Here is a 22300-nt window from a genome sequence, read left to right as displayed (position 1 = left end):
TCTCTCTTCTCCTTCCTTCTCTCCCTCTCTCTCCATCTATTTGTCTGTCTCTACCTTTCAAATAAATAAGCAAAATATAAGTTTATTTAAGTGTAAAAAAAATGTATGTAAAGCCAATTTTCAAGCTCAGAGGCAAATGAACTTTAAAATTTTTAATTTAATTTTTAGCATTTATCTAAGAAACAGACACAGCTCTTATCCACTGGTTCACTCCACAAGTGCCTACAATGGCTAGCACTGGGCTGAGACTGGAACCAGAAGCAGGGACCACGGTCTAGGGTCTGCCATGTGGATGGCCAGGACCCAACTCATTCAGCCATCACCTGCTGCCTCCCAGGGACACATTTAGCAGGGATCTGGAATCTGGTATGGAGCCAGGACTCACTCTCAGCCTCTCCAACACAGGATGTAGGCATCCATACTGGATCTTAACTTGTAGGCCGATGACCATCCCATACTGTAAAGATTTTGAAGTCCTTGTGTATGTGAACTCTTCAGTTTGTGGATAGTGTATATCATGAAAAGATTCTGCATGACTTAACCGTGTCTTTTTTTTTTTGCACCTAAATAAACTTCCCTTTTAATTCCATTTTCCATGGGCTCTCAGAAATATCCTTGCACCATTCATTTTTCTATATGTATGAGCAATAAAACAATTTGAAAAATTTTAATTCCCTTAAAATGGTTTCATTTAGAAATAATTTATAAATTATATGTAAATAAAAAAATCCTTAATGTAAAGGTTATTTGGTTAGCTAAACTTGGGCCCAACATTACAGACTATATGCTAGTTAATTTGCCTGTGCATCACAGAAACCAGCTGTATGTTTTGTATTAATTTTGAGTAGGCATTTTACATAATTATGTGCAAGAAGCACTCATTTTGAATGTCACTGTACATCTGAAACACGTTCTTTCGCTCCAGATGTTAGATCTTAAAACTAGCAATGCTGTCTTCATTGCAGTGAGCTCTAGAGATAAATACCAAATCACTGTGTGATCACATTTTCATACTGTATTTAGTACTTAGTATTCTGCAGTTAGTAAAGAAATAAAAGTCACCACTTAGTTTCTTTTAAAGAAACTTTTTTAAGTTCAGAGCTATTTTATGTACAAGAAAAGTGAAATATTTGGTATACTTTCTTGGAAATAATGAATATATAACTGGGCCTTCCAAAGTATCTGCTAATTAAAACTTTTGTTTGTTTATTTGGAAAGTGTGTGTTTATGTTAGTCAAATAACTTAGTAGCACTGAATTTAACATTCTCTCTTTGAATTGAAAAAGGCTTCATACAGGTAGCAATATTAATATTAAAAGCAGTAGCTTGCCTGCCTCACTGCTGGTTTAGTGCTGCATTATGGCTTTGTAAGGATAGTTTGTCCAGGATGCTTTGTAAGCATAGGACCTGCTCACAGGTATGTAAGGTTGGTTTTTGGTATGTGTTTAATAATTGATTGACTGGTATGAGGAAATATGTGTTCTTTTGTCCTTAGGGATGGGAAGCATGCCCAACCTGTCCATTCCTCAGCCTTTGCCTCCAGCGGCACCCATGGCAGCACCCTTGACGTCTGCGACTTCAGGGACCAGCCTTCCTCCCTTAATGATGCCTGCTCCCCTAGTGCCTTCTGTTAGCACCTCATCATTACCAAATGGGACCCCTAGCCTCATTCAGCCTCTGTCCATTCCTTATTCATCCTCAAGTAAGTACTTTGGGTTTCATATGAAAAAGGGTACTTTCATGTGTCCAAATAGATACACATTTCCTTTGCCCTTTCAGTATTATTTGGTGTGAACCTTTTCCTTTTTCTGTTGTGTTTTTTTTTTTCCAGCATTGCCTCACACATCATCTTACAGTCTGATGATGGGAGGATTTGGTGGTGCTAGCATACAGAAGGCCCAGTCGCTGATTGATTTAGGATCTAGTAGGTATGAGCATTTAGCACAACTTCTTATACTTTAACAAAGAGTCATAAGCTTTGTGCTTATCCAGCTTTTACTTTGTAGAGGCCAAACATAAGTACTTAAGATAAACTTATCATTTACAATTCACATAAGGTAGATTTGTGATTTTATTTTTTAATTATTAAATGTCTTGTTATTTTACTTTAGAAAATGTTTATGTAAACAAGGCAATCCTGCTTTATTTTAGTCAGTCACATTTTTGGCTCATTGCTAGGTACGTTTATTTTTTAAAAGGTATTTACATTTGCCAAAATGACTCATAATCGTTATTTATTGTTAATTTTTTTTTTTTTGAAGAGAAATTCTGCTGATTATCTTCTGAATTTCAGAAAGCACAAAGGCATCATTCATTACCTTTTATGTCATGCCACAGTACTCTTTGAAGCTGTGTGCAAAGAATTAGCTTTGGCCCGTAAGACGAACATTTGTATCCCAGAGTAAGACACTCACTGACATGACCTTATCTGCTCCAGTAGCTCTGAGTCACACTTTACCCATCCTTACTCATGTACAGGATGGAAGTAGAAAGGTCTTTTTTAGTTTGTTGCAAAGGTTAGATTTAAAAGTTGTGAAGGGTCAGGCCCTAATTCTTGATATTTTGTCTTGTGGCTTCTAGACTTCAGATGTTATTTGTTTTAATAAGAATAACTAATTGGCTAAATTTAAATGTTTTAAAAATATCAAATACAGAACTAATTGTTTTTATCTTTTGTAAAGCATGATGGTTAATGTCTTTGCCTAATAAAAGCTTAATTGGATGTATTTTATTCTATACCATAAACATTTTAAATCAATTTCATTGTAGTTCAACTTCCTCAACTGCATCACTCTCAGGGAATTCACCCAAGATGGGGCCCTCCGAGTGGGCAGTTCCTCAGCCTTCAAGATTAAAATATCGGCAGAAATTTAATAGTCTTGATAAAAGCATGAGTGGATACCTGTCAGGTAGGTACATACTGTGCTCCAGGGTAGGAGAGAATCCATCTTTATTTGGGTTTCTGAACTTGCGTTTGAAGTCGTCCTTCATAGTTACCCTACAGAATTAGCATCTTAATGTTTAGCAGGTATTTGATAAATACTCTAAGTTGTGTAGGGATTTAGAGATGGATCCAACTCTGTTGCTTGTTTCCCAGCCATTTCTATCAACTTGAACACACAAACATATTCTGAACGTTTCAGAAAGCAAGCACCTGTCTCCTGGGAAGGTCGAACCGCATCCCCTGAGCATCACAGTAGACAGAGAGCCTCAGGTCACAGGGTCAGCAAGTGTAAAATTTGCTAAATAAGGGTAGTAAAGGGGGTGTATACTGAGAGGAGTAGACAATAAGAGTTTCACTTTTTAATTTTCCTCTTCCCTCTTCACTCAGCAAGAAACTATCATTTAGGGCAGAGTAAAAAAAGATGTTTAAAAAATAATATTACTGGGCCCAGCACAATAATGTAGTGGTTAAGGTCCTTGCCTTGCATGCGCTAGGATCCCATATGGGCGCCGGTTCTATCCCAGCAGCCCCGCTTCCCATCCAGCTCCCTGCCTGTGGCCCGGGAAAGCAGCCGAGGACAGCCCAAAGCTTTGGGACCCTGCACCCGCTTCGGAGGCCCAGAAGAGGCTCCTGGCTTTGGATTGGCTCAGCTCCAGCCGTTGCAGCTGCTTGGGGAGTGAATCATGGGACAGAAGATCTTCCTCTCTGTCTCTCCTCTCTGTATATCTGCCTTTCCAATAAAATAAATAAATAATGTTACTTCAAAGTATTGGGAACATAGAATGGAAGGTATTAATGCTGACAAGATTGAGTGGCATATCTTACAGGAAAAGAGCATTTTTCTGTTGCTTATGAAAGTGAGAAATAGGATTTGGATGGACAGAGATAGAAGACGATGGCAGTTTGAAGATGACAGAGAAGAAACTTTAGGAACAAAAAGTATGTGGCATGACTAAAGAATGGAAAGCAGTCTGTGAAATAGCAGCATAGGGTGGTAGCTCTGCAGTGGGACAAGGGAGCAGTAAGGCATTTGGAACAAAGAAAAATACAGTCTTTCCCTTAAAGTGATATACTTATGTGATGCACTGTTTATGAGAGAAAACAGAAGAAAAATCAAAAACGCAGAGAGCTTCAAGGCATTTATTAGTGATCTGGTTCTTGAAGTGTGTGGAATGTTGTTGAAGGAGTATTTTACTATACTTTATAGTTTAAATGCACACTATATGTGATGAATAAGATTTTCTGTAGTTTTATTGAATGACATGAATGGACTGTACTGTTAAGTCTTCTTTTACATGTTGATGTCTCTGGGTTGAGAAGTGTGTTACCATCAGTGCGGTCTTTGTACTGTGTCTTGGTTTTGCTGGCACTGGTGTTTTCTTAGTGTTACATAAAACAGTGCTGTGACTTTTATCTGAGAGGGCCTAAAGATTGTGTGAAATATGGCATTAAAACATACTTAGCTTAATGTAAAATCATGATTCTCATTCCCTAAAATAGTGAACTTTTTCTGAGCTCTACATTTTGCATTTAAAAAATTTAGGCTGCCAACAGTGGATTAGGAAGATATGCATAAAAAAAAAAGATAAGCATACAAGTAGTCACAGCTTCAGTGTCCATCAACAGAGAAGGAATAAATCATAGTGCATTTGTGTAGTAGATATGGCAATAGAAATGAATGGCTTGCTGATATGGGTAGTAGCATAAGTGAATTTCACAGATATTCTATTAGATGAAAAAATCTGGCAAAAGATCTCTATTATTGAAACCATTAGATGAAGCTGAAGAATGGGAAGCCTAATTAATGACAGAAAGCAGAACAGCATGGTTCCTCTATTGAGAAGGAGCCATATACATTGCTTCCGAGGTGCTAGAGGCATTGTGTGTCTGTGTGGCTGGTGGGTGTATGTTATCTGTCTAGGTAAAAATCTATTTTAAGCAGCTCACTGAAGCTGAGTACACTGTGATGTACTGTGAGTACAGAGGTTGTTCTGCTTTGAGGTGTGAAGGGCTGACTGGAGAGCAAACTATTAAGAAAGGGTCTACTAGTATGCTTTGTCTGTGTCTGCCATAGTATGGAGGTTGTATATGGTATGGTATGGTATGGTATTCTGAGGATGGTATTCTGAGGATAAAGCTGTATGTTTGTAGGTAAGGACAGGGCTTTCTTTAAGAAGAGCAGTTTTGCTTTTATGCTGGAACTGAGCATGAGTCCAAGTGTATAAGGTCGGGGCTAACTTGGATCTGCCTGTCTATGTTAGTTTACCAAATGAAGCAGTTGATGATCTGTTTTTTTTTTTTTCCTTTTCATCTCTTCTTTCTTTTCTCTCTAATCACGCACTCTTTAATTTATTTAGATTAATACACTGGCTCAACTTCATGCCAGCCATGTGTGCTCTGAATGTTCTTAGGCACTGACCTGCAGGGAGGACGAAGACCTGATCCACACCTTTGAAAAACGTAGTACAGCTCACATGGCCTCAAGTGTTTGAGCTTAAAAGTGCTGTACTGAATGCAAATGAGAGCATGAGCAGCTCTGAGGGGAGAAGGTTACACAGAAGGTGATGTTTAAGCTGGATCCTAGAGGATAAACAGACCAGCAGGGAGAGAGAGGAGGAGCAGGCATTGGAGGCAGAGGATATGCGATACCCCAGGGGTTGGCAGACTGTGAGTGTGCATGTCCAAGTGGGCGTTCCTTGGTAACATTCTGTGCTGGCTTTTGGTGGCCCTTTATATTTTTCAGACTTGGCCTGCACACACAAAGCCCCTGTCCATAGGCATTTAGCCATTTACATTTACTCTCTTTCTTCTGCTTGCTGTGTTGCCTAATGCTAAAGGATCATCTTTGCATTCTCTTTGGCCAAGAGCTGAAATATTAGTTACCAAACTTTTCTTCAGGTTTGCAATATTCTCTTTTTAGCACAAATATGGCCTCCTCAGATCTCATTTCTTAAGTTACAACTGAGGAGTAATTAGTTGAGTGAAGCTGTGAGCCATTTCTGATGTTTTTCTTTATGTAATTTGTATTAAATGGAATGCAAAAGATTTAAATCCATAAAATGAAAACATTGTGCTGCATGTTGTTCTTTGTGGTAGCTTTGCTGATCAAATCTTCTGCTGGGAGCTCAGAGGAACAGTGTGATCAGCTGTGTTTGGTTAGCTTTTGCTTAGGAGGAATTGGCAGATACCATCTGTTGTATGCGAAGCAGTTTTGGGTGAGGCTTGACTAAGGCTGGCCCCAGAATGGGGGCTGACTGCTACAGCACTCAAGGCTCAGTCACTGGAAGAGAGAGGTGCAACATCCATGGTCCAGATTTAAATTAGGAAGATGAGATCTGAGCAGGCATTCACAGAGCTGTGTTCCGCAGGGCTCTGGTTATAAAAGGCTTGAGCTTTACTCTGCTACCCTGTGCCTTAGTGCCTTATCCATCCTTTGTGTGTGCTGTTCTCTTGCTGGAAGGATATGGGAGAGCACTTGTTTTCACTAATTCCACATTTCTAACTCCTTTGGGCTAAAATTCTGGTTACTACCTGAATGCTTAGTTTCTGGCATTTGATAAAACAAAACATTTTTGATGTTGAAAGTTCCCTGGGGTAGTAGCAATGTTGTTTTATAGGTAGAAACTATATAGGTTTGCATGACTTTAAAGAGGCTAAAGAATTTTTTTTTTTAAATGCTTTTCCCATTCAATTAGGTTTTCAAGCCAGAAATGCCCTTCTTCAGTCAAATCTTTCTCAAACTCAGCTGGCTACTATTTGGTGAGTTTGTCCCTTAATTATGATTTTTAGCTATGCATCCTGTATTCTCAGAAAGACATTGTTCCTGTAATCAAAGCAGAAGAATCACAGATACTCCATAAAAGCAGAATTTGGAAGTAGATGCTGACTTTGGTTGTAAATGCGCAAAATATTGTATTTGAGAATTTGACATTTAATTATCTTACAAGCAAGACATTGTTAGCTTTACATAATGCTTTCTATGGGAAATCAGAGAATACCTACCTCTATTTTAATATTTAGGTAAATGTGGTTTGATAGGTGAATTAACCATGAACTAAGACAAGCCACTTTTTTACACTGTCTGTTTTCCTTTACATTTCAAAGTTTCTTCCATGTTTTTGTGTTATAATAATTACGGTAAAAAATGAACCAACTTTTCTGAATATTTTTATGTTTTACTAAAATGTATTAACCCATTTGTTTTACTGTCCTTTTTCCCCCGAAATAAGAATTTAAACTATTTAATCCATATGTTACTCAAACAGACTTTGAGTTGTGAATCTTCCCACTTTCTATAGGACTCTGGCAGACATTGATGGTGATGGGCAGCTGAAAGCCGAGGAGTTCATCCTTGCCATGCACCTCACTGACATGGCCAAAGCTGGACAGCCGTTGCCACTGACTTTACCGCCAGAGCTTGTCCCTCCGTGCTTCAGGTGAGTGGGGTGAATGATGGTTTGATGGCTTGGTACATGGGGCTTCACTCTGTGATTTAGTGAGGCCTGTACTCCACTTTAAAGGAGAGTTAAATATTCGCACTGCCACTTGATTTTAGTAGTCAGTTCCTTTCCTGGGAAGGAAAACAGCCTCAAAATAGCTGTCCTTTGACCAAATTATAGATAAGGAAACTGATGCCTCAGGAGATTCAGGAAAACTTGCCCAAGAATGTCAGTTACCTAAGCTGTAATTTGAATCCAGCCCTCTCTGACTTGAGCGTCTGTAACTGCTTGCTGTATCTTGTAAGTTGTAGGCCCTGCTATTTTCTAAATATTGCATTGCCTTAATCATTGCAAGTCTTGTAGTCTAGTCTGGGGATTCCTATTTTGAATGATACTTAGTTTTTTTTGTTTGTTTGTTTGCCTCTCTTAGAAGTGTGAAACAAATTGATTCCATTAATGGAACTTTGCCTTCATATCAGAAAATGCATGAAGAGGAACCTCAAAAGAAATTGCCAGGTAACACTTATTGGCTAAATAGTACTTATATGTTACAGTGAGCTCTTTAAAATTTTATCTTGAAATGAAAATAAATATTTAGGATTTTTACATTTCTATTATTTCATTTGCTATGTAAGAAAACAGTTTGATGGATTTTCATGTGAATAAGTTAAGATAGTCACAATGAGAAGAATATGAAGGAAGGAAAAGGTGATGAGTATGTTTGGGAAGAATACAGACATTGAAGTTAAGATGCTCTTCCCCTTTAAGTGGAACCATTAGGTCAAACTTTATGATAAAACTTTTAACCTAGAAGTAAAGGTTAAATATTGGTAGAGAAAGTAGCTCTTCTAAAATAATTTTTAAATTGATAATATTATCTCAAGTAAGAAATGTATAGCCAGATGATTTTGGCTGTCCCTGAAGAAAACTCTGGGAAGCAGCCGGACAGTATTTTTATTGGCAAAGATAGTAAAACCTGGACATTTGTTTTCCTAAAAATGAGTATTTTCCTACTTGTACTTAAGTTAAAATTATCGTTAGGAGAAGGATATAATTCAAGTGATCGTGAGGCATGAGTGCATTGAAAATAGACTTCAGGTTTTATATGGTCCTCCTGTGTGAGAATGCTTGCATTCTAATGCCTGATTCAGTTACTTTTGAGGACAAGAGGAAAGCCAACTATGAGCGGGGGAACATGGAACTGGAGAAGCGACGGCAAGCCCTGATGGAGCAGCAGCAGAGGGAGGCGGAACGGAAAGCCCAGAAAGAAAAGGAAGAGTGGGAGCGAAAACAGAGAGAATTACAGGAACAAGAGTGGAAAAAACAGGTCGAATTGGAAAAACGCTTGGAGAAACAGAGGGAAATGGAGAGACAACGGGAGGAAGAAAGGAGAAAAGAGATAGAAAGGCGAGAGGTTAGTTTTCAGTTATTTTATTCTAAAGACCATCATTGGGTCTAATAAGTGACTGTATTTCATTTGATAAAAAATTATTTATTTTTGAATATTTCTTGGACCTTTTCCTCTGCCTTGTTTCATTCCTGCTTATTCAAATCTGCATCTTCCCTTGAGGAGGAAAGAAGAGTGCTTGTATGCAAGAGATTTTTCAGAGCTGGTAAGTGGGAGCAGCAACATCCCTGGAGCCAGCGCTGTGGGCAGGGGGCAAGCCACTGCTCACAGTGCTGCTAATTGCGTATGGGCATTGATTCAAGTCCCAGTTGTTCCACTTCTGATCCCTCTCCTTACTGGTGTGCCTGGGAAGACAGAGGAAGATGATCTGAGGGCCTAGGCCCCTGCAACCCATGTTGGGAGGCCTGGAGTAAGCTACGGTCTCCTACGATAGCAAGATGATCTTGTACTGGTCCCTAGGGTATTGTTGTGTGCAGCCCCTAGGGGGACTGATTGCCTTATTTATTGTTTTTAATTTTTATGTATTTAGTATTATAGAATTATTTTCTATTTGAAAGTATGAGAGAGAGAGGAAGAGATACAGAGAAAGAGATCTTCCATATGTTGATTGACTCCCTACATGGTCACAATAATCAAGTTTGGGGCTGATGAAAGCCAGGAGCCAGAAACGCTTTCCACTTGGGTGGGAAGGGTCCAAATACTTGGGTTACCATCTGTTCTTTTCCCAGGCATATATACAAGAAACTGTATAAAAAGTGGAGCAATGGGATTTGAGTCAACACTGATGTGGAATGATGACACTGCAGGTGGAGGCTTAACTCGCTGCAACACAGTGCTGATTCCTAAAATATCAGTTCGTTGGAGACAAAGCAAGATAGGTGAAGAGAGAGAGGAGAAAGCATTCACATGCACTATTCACTCTCTCTGATGTTTGCGGTCTCCTTAGAGATATCCAACGAGTAGATGCTGGCTGGGGCCAAAACCAGAGGCTTGGAACGCAAAGCAGATCTCCCACAAGGCCAGAAGGAACCCAGTTACTGAGCCATCATCCCTGCATCTCAGAGTTTATATTAGAGTGCAGTATACAGCCTAACAGGCAGCTGATTCCTTAGACCCAGTGCCTATTTCTGGAAAGCCAGGGGTGGAATGCAGTAAGTTATAGTTCAGTGAAATAGTGTAAATAGAAATTTCTCCTTCCCTGTAACCAGAATGAAGATATAATTATTCCTATTAATACTTACACTTGTGAAGTTATTCTTTTGCTTACTAGGAGAAAAAAATTTTCCTGTAAGGCAATAAATGTCTTATGGATGAAGCTACTTTAGTGGAAGTCTTTATTTTAGCTAAATGGATAAAACCAGGTTTGCTCAGATACCCTGAGGTATGATAGCACACTAAATCCTACCACGAGTTCCCTTTTATCTTTGACATCACACAGGGTTTTGAATGATGCTGAGTGTTTAATTTTAAAATTATTTTTACTTCCTTATTTTCAGGCAGCAAAACAAGAGCTTGAACGACAGCGCCGTTTAGAATGGGAGCGAATTCGTCGACAGGAACTTCTCAGTCAGAAGAATAGAGAACAGGAAGAAATTGTCAGGCTCAGCTCTAAGAAGAAGAGTCTTCATCTTGAGTTAGAAGCACTGGTATGGCTAATGTTAAGTGAGGTTTATCTAAATGATACTAAAATTGAAGGTGTAATTAGAGTTTGAATCCATCTCAGTTGTGTTTCACTGTAGTCTTATGTTCATAAGTCTTTTTAATGTACTAGAAAGTCTAGTTTCCTTAAAAAGATACAGTCTCAAATGCTGAGAATCTGCCTTACTCTCCGTTCAGATGCTCTTGGGTCATGTGTGTGCTTCTAGGCAAGGCATATTTTTAGTGTGGGCGTCTGGAGAGTGAACCAGTAGATGGGAGCCCTCTCTTGATAATCTGTTTTTTTTTCCCTGCTTTTCAAAGAAATAAAAATAACATTTTATTGCCTTCAAATGGACAAGAACACTTACCATAATTATTAATTATACCATGATACTACAAAACTTTAACTAAACTCTTTTTAAGTTCTTTGTACTACTTGGATATCTGTCTGAACAATCATCTTGACTATGTATTTTTTCTCAAAAATATGATGGGAGAATGCCTTAAGATGGATTGTTTTGGGACCCCCTCATCCTATCAGCCACTTCTGGGTGGTTGGGGTGGGGAGCGGGGAGCGTGGCCTAGCCTGACTGCTTTGGAGCGGCTGGGGTCATCTTGGCTAGGGTGGCGGACAGAGCACCAATTGGTGCTGGGCTCCACCTGCTGGCCACCTGATGGTGAGCTCTGGGGACTTGGGGTTGTGGAATTACTGTCTAAGGACAGCCATGGATAAAGCCACCATCCTGTAGGTGAGGAATGAATCCTGAGGGACTCCTAATGACAGGGCCACTGTAATTGCAGGTAAGTGAGGAGACTGAGACCTGGTGGTTTGGAGGGGAGAGACCAGAAGCTGTGTATGGATCAGACCAATCACCTGCCCACTTGGGAGTCATGAGATGGGCTTGTCAACACAGAGCATTGCCTCATCACCACACAACAGACCATGCAAAAGCTAGGGCTGAGGGCCTGTCTAGCAGGACTAGATCCCAGTACCTGACTGAGTGCAGGAACGGGACAGGTTACATTAGGCAGGGCCATGACACTAAACAGCCTGCAAGAGAACCAGGTCCAGGGGTAGATTCTGTGGGGGATATGTGGGCCCAGCCCTGTGGAAATACAAGTCCCACTAGTACACTTAAGAGTTGAAGTGGTGATGGGCTGAGCTAGATGTGACCTCAGAACCCATCAACACTTAGAAGTAGTGGGAACAAGAATAGGCTGGTCAGGTCCAGGCTGCAGCTCCTGCATGTGCATCCTGAAATAGGGTATGTGTTGCAGGAGGGCAGTATGCAGCATTCACTAACTCATCCAAAGGCCAAGATGGAGGGGAAGACTATGCCAGGCAAAGGCCTAGCACCCACTGGCATGCGTGAAATCTGGGTCTGGGAGTGGGCCAGGTGGGGGAATTTGGGAAACTTCCCTAGTGGGAGTTTCTTGTTTTGTTTCTTTTTAAAAGTTTTAGTCGACACATAATGATTATACATATTTATGGAGTACCTTGATACTTTGATACATGTGTAATGATCAACTCAAGGTAATTATCATTTCCATCTTTTAACATGTGTTTTTGACTTCTAAGAATGGTGCATTTCCAATTAACTGTTAACAGTCACAGCTATAAGATATATATTCAACTTGGTTTTATCTATTAACTTATTTTGAAAGATTCATCTATTTATCTGAAAGAGTTAGGCAGGGAGAGAAAGAGAGATCTGTCTTCCATCCACTGGTTTATTCCCCAGCTGGTCACAATGGTGCGGGCTGGGCCAAGCCCAAGCCAGGAGCCTGGAACTCCATCCTGGTGTCCCAAGTGGATGGCAAAGGCCTGATTCCTTGGACCATCCTTTGCTGCTTTTCCAGGTGCATTAGCAGGCATCTGGTTCCAAAGTGGAGCAACCAGGGCTCAAACTGGTGTCCACTTGGCATGCTGATGTCACAGACAGCGACTTAACTGGCAGTGCTACAACAGTGGCTCCTCTATTTAGCTTTAGGCATTTTTCAGACTCATTGTGAATGATATGTGCCATTTAGAAATGTAACTAAAAACACTACTGTCCAGGTAGGAACACTTCCTACTAACATTTTATGTTACCTTATTTTTATTTGATCTTCCCGTAGAATGGCAAACATCAACAGATCTCAGGCAGACTTCAAGATGTCCGACTCAGAAAGCAGACTCAGAAGACCGAACTGGAAGTTCTGGATAAGCAGTGTGACTTGGAAATTATGGAAATCAAACAACTCCAACAAGAATTTCAGGTGAATGCTGTGCTGCTTAACTGTCCTGTAGGCAATATAAAGAAAGCATGTGCAAATGTTGCTAGTTCTAATACAGTAGCTTCACTTTGAGGGTCGTTAACACCTTTGGATCTCTGCTAGGCCTGTAAAATGTGAGAGGATTTCAAAGTGTTTATGGAAAAGTGAAAAGGTAAAAATGAATGACAAAACCTTTTTCTCAACTTAAGATTCATCAAATTCGAGACACTTTGGTAAGCGATGTTTAACAATGTCAGCATAGTCTTTTTTGCATAGTTAGCTGACGGAAATTGGATGCTCTTTATGATTTTTTTTAAGATTAGAAAAGCAAAGAAGTCAGAATGGGTCCAAGTCAGGGCTGTGATTTCCCTTATCAGCTCTTGCAGAATTGTTCTTTTTGATGAGAGGATTGAGCAAGAGTCTTCTTGTGGTGACTTAGTGCCTCTCCCTGGCTAGCTTCCTTTGTGACCCCTTTGGCTAACTTTCTCAAAATGCTCTCCCAATAAGCAGATATTAAAGAACTTTGGCCTTCCAGAAAATGAACCATAAAGGCCCAGGAGACTTGTCATGCCCTTAGCTCATAACGATTTTCCTTTCTGCCCTGCCTGGTCCACCTCTGCTGCTTGAGAGCTGTTGCTCTATGCATTGTTTTCTGGATCGTCCCAGGAAAGCCATGTTTCATCTCCTGTTCCAGTTCTCCCAAGAAATGCTTTGAAATCTTGACCCCCTCCTTATCTGAACTTAAGCTGCTCTTTTCTGTAGTTGGTAAGAGCACAGTAGCTTTACCACCCATCAAGTAGAAAACTTGCCCCACTCTAATCTTTCAGTTGTGTAAGCTGAACCATTCAGATGTCTGTGGTGTTTGTTTCTGCTGTTCATTGTTGGTCCTCTTCAGTTAGCGTACCAGAAGATTGATGTCGTGGTCTGATGTTGTGGCCTGCTTCTGCAACACTATTTTGTCCCTTCTAAAACTGAGTTGCTCATTAGTAAATTGCTGATTTCCTCGTGGGCATTGTCTCCATAAACTTTTTGTAAAATTTCGTTGATTTTACTGTTGTTACAAAAATTTAAAGTGATTTCACCATTATTCCAACCAGGCTTCACTATAAATTTCAGGTGTGTTCTTGCTTCAATTTTAAAAGAAATCATGTTTCTTTCACAGGGGCTTTTTTCAAACTCATATCTTAACCTTTCCTAGAACTTCAAGTAGATTGTGTTCAGACATGTATTATAAGTTAGAATGAATTTATTTTGGTACAAAAACAAAATTTGAAATCCATGCATGTTTTGTTCATATTGTATATTTTCCATGAAACTTTTGAAGATGTCTCATAAATACACGCACTTTTTTAATATCAAGTCTTTAGACCTGCTGTAACTCTGCTAGGAAACTCCGTTTAAATATTTATACATAAGTAGACATTTGTCACTTCTTAAATCATCACTTTTTTATTTTAAAAATAAGTTATTTGTATGCTTGTCCCTCCTGTAACAGAACAGCTAAGACTGGGTGATTTTTAAACAAGTATCATCACAGTTCTGGGGCCAAGCAACCAAAGCTCAGAGGGCCAGCAGTGTCTTGCCTGCTTTAAAAACGGCATCCTCACACAGTCATTGCTTCAGCGCCTTTTTTAAGGGGATTAACCTGATTGACGAGAGCAGACCCTTCGTGGCTTGACCACCTCTGATGTCTTACCTCTGAGCACTATTGATCGGGGGTTAGGTGGGAGTCAGGAGAACGTTGTAGGGGACACTAGCATTTGACTAGAACATACACTTCAGAAAGATTATTTCCACTAATTTTGGGAAGTTTTGACTTCGGATTATTTCTAGAATTGCAGTGACGATGTTGAATATATCCCTCAGGGATGTGGAAATTCTTCTTTGTGCAGTGGCAGGGTCTGGCTTATTGTTTGCAGAATACAAGCTCTGGAAGCATTCTGCTTTGAATCCCTTACCCAGTTCTGCTTTTTTTAGTCTCCTTACCCTGTTTCTCTTACTGTGTGGACTCTTAGCTCCAGATGATAAAAACAGAAGCCAAAATCTGCTTTCCTGTTTGTTCCCATTGAATCCTCCTGACACGTACGCAGATGGTAGAGTGTTAGGATTTCCACACACAGGGGTGGAAGGCACCACTTAGTCTCCACACTCTGTCATCCGGCAGTATGTGGGAAATTGGGAGCTTCTAGACGTACTACTTCCACAGAGGCTTTCTTCACTGCCTGTTAGTTTCAGCCCATCATTCATAAATGAAGCTATGCTTACACATTTGTTTTTTAAATTATGTATAATTACATTCTGGTTAATTCAGAACTTGTAAGCAGTTTACAACTATGTATTTCCTCTATGGTAATTTTCAAAACTGATTACGTTTTCAAAAAATTATTGAATAGAATTCCAGAGTTTTAATCAGGTACTGCCTTTTCTTTTTGTAAGGAATATCAAAATAAACTTACCTATCTGGTACCTGAGAAGCAGTTATTAAATGAAAGAATTAAAAATATGCAGCTCAATAACACACCTGGTAAGTCTCTAAGGTTTGTTTTATCTTCTTATTTCTATTCTAAATTACTTTAGTAGTCATAATTCTGTTTCTAAAAATAGTATAACATGTTAAAAAAAACATTTTTGGATATAGGTTTAGAATTTTAAAATGTGAAAAATATCACAGATGTTAGAATAATTTAGTAAATAAAAGTAAATGGAACAGATTAATAATTTATTAAAATCCCCATCCATAATATTTTATTTATACAATTAAGTTATCAGTCAAAATGTTTAATGGCTATTGTGGCTCTTAAGCAAGGCCATGCATTGTGACAAAATCCCGAATTAGTTGGAAAGAGCCTTTCAGGAAGAAACTTGACTCTTTGGGGGCTGTGTTTAAGATTCTAGGAGGCTTAGCAACTGCCATAGCCTAGATGAGATCCTTTGTGTCTTCCAACTTGGATTCTATCAAAACAATTTGCTAACTTGGTCCTTTGACACCTGTGAAACAAAATATTCCAAGGTAATCTATGGGAATATGGGGTTTGGTTTTGTCTTTTTTGCCCAGGTTCTAACCAAGAAACTAAAAAGAAAATATAGCCCGTAGCATGCCAATAACAATATAATAGGGGAAAAAAGGTTAATTAAAAAAAAAAAGTAAGCTTGCAGATGTTGTGTCAGAACTGGCTAATTCAGCTGCCCTAAGTGACAGCCACAGAGGATCTGTCTGCATGCGGGGCCCTTGATGACAGTGCTTGGCTGCTCACAGGTCCCAGCAATAATTTCCTTCCTCTTCAGCCATGCTTCAGCCGTGCTCTACCAACCTGAGCAATAGGGCCCAGGAGCAAAAAGGAAAAGCAAGCAGAAGATTAGTTAGAGGCCAGAATACCACTTTGTCATTGACAAAGCCGATTGGACAGAATGGTTTATCTGTGAGAGAGATAACCATACCCAGAATATATTGACTGCAAACAAAGATCAATGTGGACCTGGCAGAGTGACTCTGTAGACCGTGATCCAGTTCAGCTAGCATTTACTTGTTTGCCAGTTGAGTTCAGCCTAGGAAGCTTTTTTTGGGACTTACGGTATCCTATCTACCTTCGATTACTTCTCCTCATTGTAGTAACCGTTTAAGATTACCAGACATGTGCCAAGCACTGCGCTGGGCAGTTTTCATGAATTGGTTTCTTTAATTCATGTAGCAACCCTTTGATACGGGTTTTTCTCGTTAGGTAAGCTGAGGCTCACAGTAGTTAAATAGATTTACATCTGTCTGATTCTGAAGCCCATTGTGCTCCAACAGGGTCTCTGTGTCTTCCAGTTACCCGGAGTAGGCCTCACATATGTAACCTACAAGTGACGTTCATTGTTATGAACAAACAACAAATGCTCAATTGTAAGACTTTACTGATAGACATGAAAAATTACTAAGTAGAAATATTTTATGTTTCTTGGTGAAGTATCTCATTAATATACATCAATACAGTATCAATTCAATCCTGGTTTATGGATGCATTTAGTTTTAGTCACATTTCTTTACAGGAAACTTGGCAAGATAAATTACACATTAACCTAAAAGAGAAAGTGTACAAAACTAGACAAGACTTTAAAAACATTAGTGGGAGTGGAAGACTAGCCCTATCAGATATCAAAATACAAGATGTGAAAACTATAGTACTTAAAATATTACATTCATGATTAGAAATAGGAAATAAACAATTGAATCAGATGGAGAGTCATGAAAGACAGCTATGTGGATTGACAATTGAGGATAAGAATAGAATACACAGGGTCGAGCCAGGTTTGGTTGCAATAAAAACCAGTCCACACTACAGAATGCCACGAGGAGGTTGACTGTGCCGGATGTGACTGCAGTGCCCATCCAGCACATGTGAGAAACAGGAGGGGAGGGGACAGAGCCAGCAGGGAAATAAGAGGAGGTTCCCCTGCTGGACAGCTACTCCCACTGGAGAGCATGAACTGGGATGGGGCAGACCAGACTAAGCAAGGCTACAACACCTGTGTGCCTCATGTGGACTAGACCAGGGAAAAGCCAGGATGGGTTGATTGTCCCTATGGGTGCAACCTACAATTAGAATGGAAGAGGGCTGTTTGGACATAGCCGTAGCATCAGCTGGCAGAAACTGGCACTGGGGGATAATCCTGTCAAGTTAAACTGCAGAACCACCTGGAAAGTGCATAATCCGGGAGTGAGAGACCTGGGAGGGAAATAGTGGGTTCCCCCCTCTTGGGTTACCACTGCCACGGGAAGGCACGAGAACTAGGACAGGGGCTGGGGTAGCTAGACAGAGAGGCACTCAGCCACACCCGTGAAGGCTTGACTGTTGAGCTGGGTAGATGGATCCAAGCTTCAATGCCATTTGTCATATACGAGAACCAAGGGGGATGTGGGTCAGATTGGACTGGTCTGCCACACATACTGGCAAACCAGGGTAGGGGGTTGGCCTGGTGGGGGTTATTGTGGGCTGCTGTCATCAGGCTGCAGCTCCCACTGGTTTAGGTAAAGACCAAGTATGTGCTGTGCAGAACCAGGCTGGACTGCATCACCCATTGGTTCCAGTAGAAGACGGGGCTGAAAACAGAACCAACCCAGCAATTGCAACTACCAGCTGACCGGGTGATGGACTGTGCTGGGTCCTGTGCTTGCTGGTGCATACGAGTATCTGGCCTGGGAACACCTCAGACGAAGTTTCTTTGGTGATCTACCCAACTGAAATGCCAGACTCAGAACCCTAACCATGAAGGGACAGAAGATGGAACAAGTTAGTCAACCACCTCAGCTATAGGTTGGCAACAAAATACTGGGCAAATAGAGACGCTATGATGGACAATGTCAATTAATGGATTTTTCAACAACCTCATTGTGTTTGGAGAGGCAAGATTGGCAGCAATTTCAAAACTGGTGACCTATTGAAACCACTTCAACGAGTATCTCGGAGCATGCCCCACATGCAGGACTTGGGGTGGGTGGGAAATCAGGTGGGGCTTCTCCCTCAATATCCCCCTGTACCTCAGATATATGAAGGAAACAATATGGAAATAATAGTCTTACCCACTTTCCTGTAGCCCTTGACCCTTTATGCACAAATTAACCATGTAAAGATTGCTAAAATAAAAAATATTAAAAAAAAAAAAGAATAGAATACACATTTAACATCAGTGGGGAAAGGATGAGCCTTTCTGTATTGATTACCTGTAAAGGATATAGGGAAAGTCTTTGCTTCTGTATACAGAAATAAGTTCTAGGTAATATACATAAAAGGTCAAACATAAAGAGTAAGTAAAATATTCTAAAAGGAAAATCTGTTATTAACTTTAATGTAAGAGAAGTTTCTTCAGATGCAGAGCTGTAAAGGAAAACATAAATAGATTTAATGACATAAGAATGAGAAACTTATGGGGTGGTGTAATGACTCAACAGGCTGATCCTTGCCTTGCATGCACTGGCATCCCATATAGGTGCCGGTTCACACCCTAGGAAAGCAGCAGAGGTGACTCAAAGCTTAGGGACTCTGTGTACCCACATGAGAAACCTGGATGCCCATACCACATGTCTTTTTTCTTTTTTTTTTAAGATTTTTTTTTTTTTTATTGGAAAGGCAAATTTACAAAGAGAAGAGAAGACAGATCTTCCATCCACTGGTTCACTCTCCAAATGACTCAGCCAGAGCTGAGCTGATCCAAAGCCAGAAGCCATAAGCCTCTTCAAGCTCTTACACAAGCGTCTGGGGTCCAAAGGCTTTGAGCCATCCTCCACTGCTTTCCCAGTCTATAAGCAGGAGCTGGTTGGGAAGTGGAGCAGGTGGGACACAAATTGGCACCCATATGCAATATTGGTGCTGTCAGGCAGAGAGAGGATAGCCATCATGGCAGCCTCTCATATTCCGTATCTTGAGTGCCAGTTTGAGTCCTGATTTCATTTGCTATATGATCCAACTTATGCTAATGCATCCTGGAAAGGGGCAGATGATGGCATAAGTACTTGTGGCCCTGACACCCATGTGGAAGACCCAAAAGGAGTTCCTGGCTCCCTGGCTTCATTCTGGTCCAGCCTTGGCTGTTGCCAGCATTTGAAAAGTGAACCAGGACTAATGGGTAAAGTCCTCGTCTTGCATGCTCTGGGATCCCATATGGGCACCAGTTTGTATCACAGCTGCTTCACTTCCCTTCCAGCTCCCTACTTGTGGCCTGGGAAAGCAGTAGAGGATGGCCCAAAGCCTTGGGACCCTGCTCCCGGCTTCTGATCAGCTTTAGCTCCAGCCATGGGTGGCCATTTGGAGGGAGAACCAACGGATAGAAGATCTGTCTCTTTCTCTCCTACTCTCTGTAAATCTGACTTTCCAATAAAAATAAATAAATCTTAGAATTTATTTTTAAAAAAGGTGAACAAGCAGATAAGAGATCTCCCTTTCTGTCTTATGTTTGTAACTCCAATCTTTCTCTGTCACTATGCCTTTCAAATACATAAAAAACATTTGAAAAAAATTAAATACATATAGTACAAAAATTTCAGATGTTCTGCAAATAAAAAATTAAGAATTCAGTAGAACAAATTTGATCAAGGGGAAGATCAGACAGTTCAGTATGCATAATTAGATGTTTATTCAGCTTCATTCATTATCAAGAAAGTATATTTAAAATAGTAAGATTTCATTTTGACAATTAGCAAAAATGAGTAAATACTGATAATATGCAGTAAGATGATGTGGAAACAGGTACTGCTGGTAGCACAAGTTCAAAAAGGATAGTTTGTTATCAGTTTCTGTCAAAATTTAAAGTGTGCATAGAAAAACAGAGTGAAGGCATGCACAGGTTATTGCAGTAGAGAAAGAACTGGTGTTTGACATAGTCAAATGCCTTTACAAAATAGGTATAGAAAGACATTTTTCTATTAGTAAAGGTCATCTAGGGAAATCTCATAGCTAACATTATGATCAGTGATAGAAAACTGGAATCTTTTCATCAGATATCTAGAACAAGTGCCTTCTTGCCAATTCTGTTAAATGCAGTTCTGGAAATGCCAGCAAGAGAAATTAACCAGACAAGCAAAGTCATTTAAATTGGAAAAGAAAAAGGAAAATTATCCCTGTGTGCAGGTGACAATTCTTTCACCTCTAAGCTTTATAAAGTTCTTAAATATATGCATTAAAGATTAGTATGTATAAAGATATTTGTTGCAGCATTTTAATGTAATGGTGAAAAATTAGAAACAGCCCAAATGTTAATCACAAATGGGAAACAGTTGTGAAGCAGCTGTGATGTGGACTGTCATGGACACTGTAGAGAATGAGCTAGAACATGAACGTCTCGATTGATAAGACAGTGAATAACATACTGATAACGACACAGGAGCTTATGTCAAATGTAAAATGTGTGGTGTTTGTGTTTCAGATTCAGGGATCAGTTTACTTCAGAAAAAATCATTAGAAAAGGAAGAATTATGCCAAAGACTTAAAGAACAATTAGACGCTCTTGAAAAAGAAACTGCATCTAAGCTATCAGAAATGGATTCATTTAACAATCAACTAAAGGTATTTGTTTTCCATCATATCTAATTTTAGATACCTGCCTTCCTGCCTTTCTGATTTTGATTTAAAAGAATTAGTACATAAGCTGTTACTGTGATAGGTATTTCATTTTCATCATTTATTTTAACTGTACCACAATTTCAAGATTGTTTAATTGCTTTTAATATTCTCTGTTACAAATACTGTGTCATAACTAAGCACATCATTTGCCATATTATCCGGTGTGTGCTGTTTTTATTGGCATCCATCCATTTCAGAATAATTGCCTTTGCCAGCATTACAGAACTGACCTCAGCCAGCAGCGTGGTATCAGGCATGTTCTAAAATGGGAAATATGGACAGCTTAAAACAGTTCCAGTGGTACTAAATGCCTTTTTACTTTCTTTGTTCTTATGTATTCTAACTTAACTCTATCAGCTAATGCAATAATCAGTGAAATCCAGAACAAAATTTGGTACTAGAACCTGCATGAAGAGTTCCGCTTGTGACCAATGGTTGCAGTGGCCAAGCGGAGGTGCCGACACACCTGGCATGCTTGGCGTGCTGTGCAGGATGAGTTATGCACTGATGCCCACCTAGGAGAGAAGCAGTCAGACCCGGAAACTAGGCTGCTGGCACATCGTACACGTTTGGAAAGAGCCTCAGATACTCCTTTGCCAATTAAGCAGGAAGTTTCCATGGCATAGAGTAATCCTTAACTTTGCGAGGAGAAAGCCATCTTTTCCTATGGTTTAATTTTGCTGACTTATTTAAGATTTTATTGGCAGCATGACGAAGACAATGCTGTGAAGGCTTTGGTTAAAGCAGGGAAATTTGAGGTGAATGATATGATGTTCATAGTACACCTTGAACAAGATGTCATGTGTCATTAATGATCTGACACTTTCCCTACCTTTTATTTTTAAACCTGTGCATAGTTTAATTGGCTTTTTATCTGCCTTATCTTACAGTGTGGGAGTTTGGATGACTCTGTTCTTCAGTGCCTTTTGTCTCTGCTAAGCTGTCTCAACAACCTCTTCCTCTTACTTAAGGTTATTTTCTAATATCTCGCTCCTGTTTTTTAGTTACTTTACTGTTTCTTTTTTTTTTTTTAACTAGATTATTCTTTGCCTTTATCTGAGTACCTTTGCTTGAAATAACATGTACAATATAAACCTTTCTTTCTGCTTGCTTACAAACCCTCTGCTGTCCAGTCACCTGTTTGAGTCTAATGCCAGAAATCGGGAGGATTGCCCACAGTAAGCTTTCTCATGTGAAGCCCAAGTCGCTTGCTAAGTTTACCCAGTTCTGGGGCGGGCATTTTGGCACAGTGCGTGGAACCGCTGCCTGTGACGGCGGCATCCGCTGTGAGTGCTGGCTCCTGTCCTTGCTGCTCCACTTGTGACCCAGCACCCTGCTGCTGGCCTGCTGCTGGCCTGGGAAAAGGCAGAGGAAGATGACTGCACTGTCTGGGCCCCTGTCACTCCTGGGGGAGGACTGGGTGAAGCCCTGGCTGCTCACTTCAGTCTCACCCAGCCCTGGCTGTTGCATGAACATCAGATGAAAGTTCTTTTTCTCTGTCTTACCCTCTCTGTCTGTA

At 40.1% G+C, this 22300-nt stretch overlaps 1 protein-coding gene across 4 annotated transcripts in view; it reads left to right on the top strand.

Annotated features, from left to right (window-relative positions):
* The window catches only part of ITSN2 (intersectin 2), a 141715-nt gene that overhangs the window by 49489 nt on the left and 69926 nt on the right, over positions 1 to 22300 (top strand). For 2 of the 4 annotated variants that reach the window (XM_040992916.1, XM_040992918.1), the window contains exons 6-17: positions 1496 to 1702; positions 1832 to 1928; positions 2770 to 2909; positions 6640 to 6703; positions 7243 to 7380; positions 7814 to 7899; positions 8535 to 8797; positions 10288 to 10437; positions 12548 to 12688; positions 15122 to 15209; positions 20585 to 20724; positions 21672 to 21752. In XM_040992916.1, coding sequence (XP_040848850.1) covers positions 1496 to 1702; positions 1832 to 1928; positions 2770 to 2909; positions 6640 to 6703; positions 7243 to 7380; positions 7814 to 7899; positions 8535 to 8797; positions 10288 to 10437; positions 12548 to 12688; positions 15122 to 15209; positions 20585 to 20724; positions 21672 to 21752 — 1595 coding nt within the window. The remainder of the gene's footprint in view (positions 1 to 1495; positions 1703 to 1831; positions 1929 to 2769; positions 2910 to 6639; positions 6704 to 7242; positions 7381 to 7813; positions 7900 to 8534; positions 8798 to 10287; positions 10438 to 12547; positions 12689 to 15121; positions 15210 to 20584; positions 20725 to 21671; positions 21753 to 22300) is intronic. The other 2 variants (XM_040992917.1, XM_040992919.1) reach the window with 1 other exon arrangement.

Source organism: Ochotona curzoniae, unplaced genomic scaffold (genome assembly GCF_017591425.1).
Source record: "Ochotona curzoniae isolate NIBS_2020 unplaced genomic scaffold, NIBS_Ocur_1.0 contig_883, whole genome shotgun sequence".
Classification (NCBI taxonomy): domain Eukaryota; kingdom Metazoa; phylum Chordata; class Mammalia; order Lagomorpha; family Ochotonidae; genus Ochotona; species Ochotona curzoniae.
This window is presented reverse-complemented; position numbering and strand designations above follow the sequence as displayed.